The sequence below is a fragment of the Acipenser ruthenus genome, chromosome 6 (assembly GCF_902713425.1).
Source record: "Acipenser ruthenus chromosome 6, fAciRut3.2 maternal haplotype, whole genome shotgun sequence".
NCBI classification, from domain to species: domain Eukaryota; kingdom Metazoa; phylum Chordata; class Actinopteri; order Acipenseriformes; family Acipenseridae; genus Acipenser; species Acipenser ruthenus.
The window spans coordinates 1319479-1325735 of record NC_081194.1 but is presented as its reverse complement, the minus strand read 5'-3'; the positions used below and the strand labels follow the sequence as shown (position 1 = coordinate 1325735).

The following is a 6257-nucleotide window of genomic DNA, read 5'->3' as shown; positions in this document are numbered from 1 at the left end:
CAGGCTTTTCAAACAAGACCTAGACAAGTTTAAGAATACTCTATTGTTCTTTAAATCCCCAAATTACTTACATCCGATCTTTGTTATAATTTAAACCTAACATACACACACACACACACACACACACACACACACACACACACACACACATATATATATACGTTATTTTCTCTTACCTCTTGTTCTGTTTATTGTTGTATATTAGAACATTTTTTTGCAATAATACAAAATAATAATAATAAAAAACACTAGCAGTGACTTAGATACCTATAAAAAGAATTATAAACTGCATATGAACACAATGTAGCAGTAAGTAATTAGGAACATATAACGAATCTGTAGAAATCTGAATTGGAAAGTGTTCTTTTATTCTTTCTCCGTGTTTGTTGCCAATGTATGTGGGTTATAGAGATTAGAATGAATGTTTAAACATATATTTATAACTTTGAATGTGTTTCAGCCATATATTCAGATGTATTTTTACCATCAACTAGTACTGGATAATAATAATAATAATAATAATAATAATAATAATAATAATAATAATAATAATAATAATGTACACTGTCTTTGCTACGAAGATATGTTATTTTGATGATGGGTGTGTCCCCTACAATGTCTTTAAAGGAACTGTTATATCCGTCTTTTTTTCCAGCTATTTTTACAGATTGTCCACGTGAGCTGAGATGTTTTTTTTCTGTTTTTTGCACATAGCCATCATTCTAGACACAGTGACACAGAGACACACACAGGGTACGTATGTTTATAAAGTGCATTTATTACATTTTTAAAGAACTGTGAGAATTAGCAGAAAGCAAACTAAATAAAATAAATATTTAGGCAGCTTGGCATTAAAGCATTGCACTTTAAATATTGTATAACAGTCATAGACTTCTCTTGATTACAGACACAAAGCACGACACTGAGCTGGGCAAAGGTGTATACCAGATCACCTTGCACACACATTACAAAGCACATGGGTAGAGACACCACATGGCCGACACAGGCTCTTTGAAATTAAACACACACAATATAAAATACTGTCGAATCGATACTAGACTCCCTCACCTTACCATGCAGCCCAAAAACAAAACACAAACCAGGAAAATACTGGGTGACACTTTGCATTCAGTGTGTCTAATTACTGTGTATTTAAAATAGCAGTTACTTAGTAAATACATGTGTGCTTACACATAATTAAAATGTTATTATGCATAGTTACAATTTACTAACCCTAACCCTAACCTTAGCTCTAACCCTAACCTTAACTCTAACCCTAACCCAAACCCCAACCATAACCCTTTTCTGATACAATTGTGTACATATATAGTGTGCAAAAAGGTTTCCATGTTAAGTACATTGTAACTATGCATAATAACATATCGTTCAACCATGAATCAATTCCTTATGTGAAAACAGGGCAACACTGATACAAGAATAAGTAACAAAATGCAATGATGATGTTAAACTTTAATTACAAAAGTGCCTCCTCTATTGTTAGTTCGAATAAAAAACTAATTTGATACTACTACTACTACTACTACTACTACTATGACTACTACTATTAATAATAATAATAATAATAATAATAATAATAATAATAATAATAATAATAATAATAATAATAATAATAATAATAATAATTGCTTTATCACAGTGTGAATATGATCTGCACAGCAGAGCAATGAAAATACAAGTATGTATTTTATATACTGTGGTCAATAATACTGCACTGCTAAACTGTTTACACAGTACATTTAAAAACTAAAGTGTGTTGTGAAAAACTATATAGAACTGACTTCTTTGAGTAGGGGGCACCCTTATAAGGTTTACCACAGTAAAGCTGCACTGTAAGTGTCTTTAGTGGGGGAGAATGTTTCATCATCCTGTAGCCTCTGTTTAGGGATGGTTTATAATGGGGAGCTTCAACAGAAACATGCTGGTTTACAGTTAGCTAGTTGTTTAAGGACAGGCACACCTAAGGAAATGATCATTTGCTCATTTTTGAAACCAGATATACCATATACATAATTGCATAAGCAGTGTCAGTTCCACCTCAGTTTACCCGTTCTAAGAGTTTTGACTACAGCTCCAATTATTTTATATTTACATTTATATTAAATTATTTTTATTTTTTTTGCCTACTACAATTTTTATATTATATTAAAAGCACTTTGAAGTTCCAGTAGTTATTGTTTCTAGTAGCTGGTCATTTGAAGACATCTTTCTGAGTGGCTAGTTCACAAATACCCCAGCATAGCTTTAAATAAACGAGACACTCTTAACAACACAATGTACTGAATACAGCAATGCTTTCAATTAGCCCAGCCTTCCCGCAGTCCAGTCTAAAGGGGTGATCCTCGTTCTTAAAGGGACCGTTTATATAATCAAAGTGTTTTCTGATATTTAATATCCTATTATGTGTGTTCGCTACTGTTGTTTCTTCTTAAATCATATTTTGCCATGTTTACCATCTATTCCAGCAAAGTATTTTAAAGGCTTACTGTGGTCCGAAAGCCAATGTGTGGAGCATTGCACATTGAAACCTGTGCAACACGGATATGCTTCCCCACAATCAGTCTTGTGAACTCTTTTCAGAAGCATTTTTTGCTGGAACGGTTAATAAACAGAGCAAACAATGTTGTAAGCAATAATAGACACTCACACATGATAAATACATAAACAGGTAAGAAATGAATGATTACAAATGTAGACTATATACAGTATCCCTTTAACATGTACTGGCATGGCCCTACAGGATTTTGTAAAGGTTGCTCGAAACTTTGAGCTAAAGATCTAGCATGGAACCAGATGCACTGGGTCTGCCAGCAGGGGGTGCTGCTCATTTCACAGTAGGACAGTCCCCTTGTTCAGTGAGGGTCTAATGGCTTGCGGTTTGGAGGCTGTTGCTTTCTCTGGTCAGCTGAGGAGCAAGCTCAGTCAGGGAGTGGCTCAGGGTGCCTGGGCTCACAGAAGGGTGGGTCCCTTGGTGGGTCTGTTGGGGGACAGCAGTGGCTGGCTCCCCATCTCCCTGCTCTTGGGTCCAGTCAGCGGGGCGGAGAGCAGGGCTGGGGCAGAGAGGTGATGGGCAGCGGCTTTCTGCTGGTGGACACTGTTGATGTAGCTGGCGATCAGCAGGGTCATCTCCAGAATCTGGAAAAATGTGAACAATAAAAAAAATATTAAAACCAGCAGTGCAAGAGCTCAAAGGAGTGCTAACCGAGGATTTCAAACCTTTTTACTGCCCCCTGCAGTATTATGATTGGTTTCCTTTCTGTTCTGGTTGAAGATCATTTGATTATACTTCAGTCTGGAACATACAGATGTTTCACAGATACTGCTAAAGAGCATGGCTGCTGCTTCCTGGTATAAAATCATTTACTCACGCTAATGATTTAGCTGCAAGGAAGTATCAGGAAGACACAATTCAGTTGCTGAAAATCTGTGCACACTGCATTAGTATTAAACAACAAGCAAACCAAAAACAAAAATGATAATAGTGCTATTGCTAATGAAAGGTTAAAAAGACATTATTTTTTGCAATTTTTGGAAACAGTGAAATAGGTGAGGGGTAAAGATAGGGCTTTACGGCCTCTCCAGTCTCACAATGTTGGTGTGTGGCTGCAGAGTTCTAATAACCATCTCTGCCCCCATTCCCATGCAGCCCCTCCTATAACTACCCCATCTCTATGTGTCTGACCCCAGCCCCAGTGCACCCACCTTGGGCTTGGGCATGGCAAACAAGAGCTTCTCCGTGGGCTTGTCCTTGGGGTGACCGTTGCTGCTGGACTGACCCACCACCAGCATGAAGTCATCGCGGCAGCCTCCGAACGTCATCAGGTTCCTGGGCCGGTACGACACCAGCAGCCTCTGTATTGAGAGGAATCATTTATTACTGATGAACCTTCATTTAACCAGGATTCTGTAATCAACATGGTGCTCTTTTACAAGCAAGGCTAGGTCAAGAAAGCTGATCTTATTTCTTATTAGTGTTACCAACATTATAATTGATCTGTCTTTCATTGTGCTGAAAACATTTTGGTGAAATGTATTGCAATGAAGTGGGATGGGATTGAATGTATTGCGATGAAGTGTATTGGGATGAAGTGGATTCAGAGGCATGTATTGAGACGAATTGGATTGATATTAAGTGGATTGGGATGTGTGTATTGAGATTGATTGGATTGAGATGAAGTGGATTGGGATGGAGCGGATTGAGATGAAGTGGATTGGGATGGAGAGGATTGAAATAGTGGATTGGGATGGAGTGGATTGAGATGAAGTGGATTGGGATGGAGTGGATTGGGATGAAGTGGATTGGGATGAAGTGGATTGGGATGAAGTGGATTGAAATAGTGGATTGGGATGAAGTGGATTGAGATGAAGTGGATTGGGGTGGAGTGGATTGAAATAGTGGATTGGGATGAAGTGGATTGAGATGAAGTGGATTGGGATGGAGTGGATCGAGATGAAGTGGATTGGGATGAAGTGGATCGAGATGAAGTGGATTGAAATAGTGGATTGAGATGAAGTGGATTGGGATGAAGTGGATTGAGATGGAGTGGATTGGGATGGAGTGGATTGAGATGAAGTGGATTGAAATAGTGGATTGGGATGAAGTGGATTGGGATGAAGTGGATTGAGATGAAGTGGATTGGGGTGGAGTGGATTGTAATAGTGGATTGGGATGAAGTGGATTGAGATGGAGTGGATCGAGATGAAGTGGATTGGGATGAAGTGGATTGAGATGAAGTGGATTGGGATGAAGTGGACTGGGATGGAGTGGATCGAGATGAAGTGGATTGGGATGGAGTGGATTGGGATGGAATGGATTGGGATGGAGTGGATTGGGATGGAGTGGATTGAAATAGTGGATTGGGATGAAGTGGATTGGGATGAAGTGGATTGAGATGGAGTGGATTGGGATGGAGTGGGTTGAGATGAAGTGGATTGAAATAGTGGATTGGGATGAAGTGGATTGGGATGAAGTGGATTGAGATGAAGTGGATTGGGGTGGAGTGGATTGTAATAGTGGATTGGGATGAAGTGGATTGAGATGGAGTGGATCGAGATGAAGTGGATTGGGATGAAGTGGATTGAGATGAAGTGGATTGGGATGAAGTGGACTGGGATGGAGTGGATCGAGATGAAGTGGATTGGGATGAAGTGGATCGAGATGAAGTGGATTGGGATGGAGTGGATTGAAATAGTGGATTGGGATGGAGTGGATTGAAATAGTGGATTGGGATGAAGTGGATTGGGATGAAGTGGATTGGGATGGAGTGGATTGAGATGAAGTGGATTGGGATGGAGTGGATTGAAATAGTGGATTGGGATGGAGTGGATTGAAATAGTGGATTGGGATTAAGTGGATTGGGATGAAGTGGATTGGGATGAAGTGGATTGGGATGGAGTGGATCGAGATGAAGTGGATTGGGATGAAGTGGATCGAGATGAAGTGGATTGAAATAGTGGATTGAGATGAAGTGGATTGAGATGAAGTGGATTGGGATGAAGTGGATTGGGATGAAGTGGATTGGGATGGAGTGGATCGAGATGAAGTGGATTGGGATGGAGTGGATTGAAATAGTGGATTGGGATGAAGTGGATTGGGGTGGAGTGGATTGAGATGAAGTGGATTGGGATGGAGTGGATTGAGATGAAGTGGATTGGGATGGAGTGGATTGAAATAGTGGATTTGGATGAAGTGGATTGGGATGGAGTGGATTGGGATGGAGTGGATTGGGATGGAGTGGATTGAGATGAAGTGGATTGGGGTGGAGTGGATTGAAACAGTGGATTGGGATGAAGTGGATTGAGATGAAGTGGATTGGGGTGGAGTGGATTGAGATGAAGTGGATTGGGATGAAATGGATCGAGATGAAGTGGATAGAGATGAAGTGGATTGGGATGAAGTGGATCGAGATGAAGTGGATTGAAATAGTGGATTGGGATGAAATGGATTGGGATGAAGTTCTCACCATGGAGCTGTACTCCAGCACACTTATCCCGTCCTCGTGCACTGCCAGCCTGACCAGAGCATCTGGGAAGGGCGAGGAGGTGATGGGCTACAGAGACACACAAGCTGGCACGTCACATGACACACTTAATGGACCATACAAGACTGCAGTGCTCTCTGGTTATAAGGCAGCCCTTTATACCACCAAACCTTTTATAAGGGAGTACTCCCCTAGCTCTCATTATAAGGCTAAGGCTCCTGACTACTGCATTATTAGGAAATAACTTTACAAAGTACC

At 40.1% G+C, this 6257-nt stretch overlaps 1 protein-coding gene across 1 annotated transcript in view; it reads right to left on the bottom strand.

The window, feature by feature from the left end:
- Positions 1–758: 758 nt before the first annotated feature.
- LOC117410480 (pleckstrin homology domain-containing family H member 2-like) overlaps positions 759–6257 on the bottom strand; it is a 56194-nt gene continuing 50695 nt past the window's right edge. The window contains exons 28-30 of the mRNA XM_059024810.1: positions 5982–6068; positions 3721–3870; positions 759–3153 (exon numbers count right to left, since the gene is read on the bottom strand). Coding sequence (XP_058880793.1) covers positions 2968–3153; positions 3721–3870; positions 5982–6068 — 423 coding nt within the window. The 3' untranslated portion in view covers positions 759–2967. The remainder of the gene's footprint in view (positions 3154–3720; positions 3871–5981; positions 6069–6257) is intronic.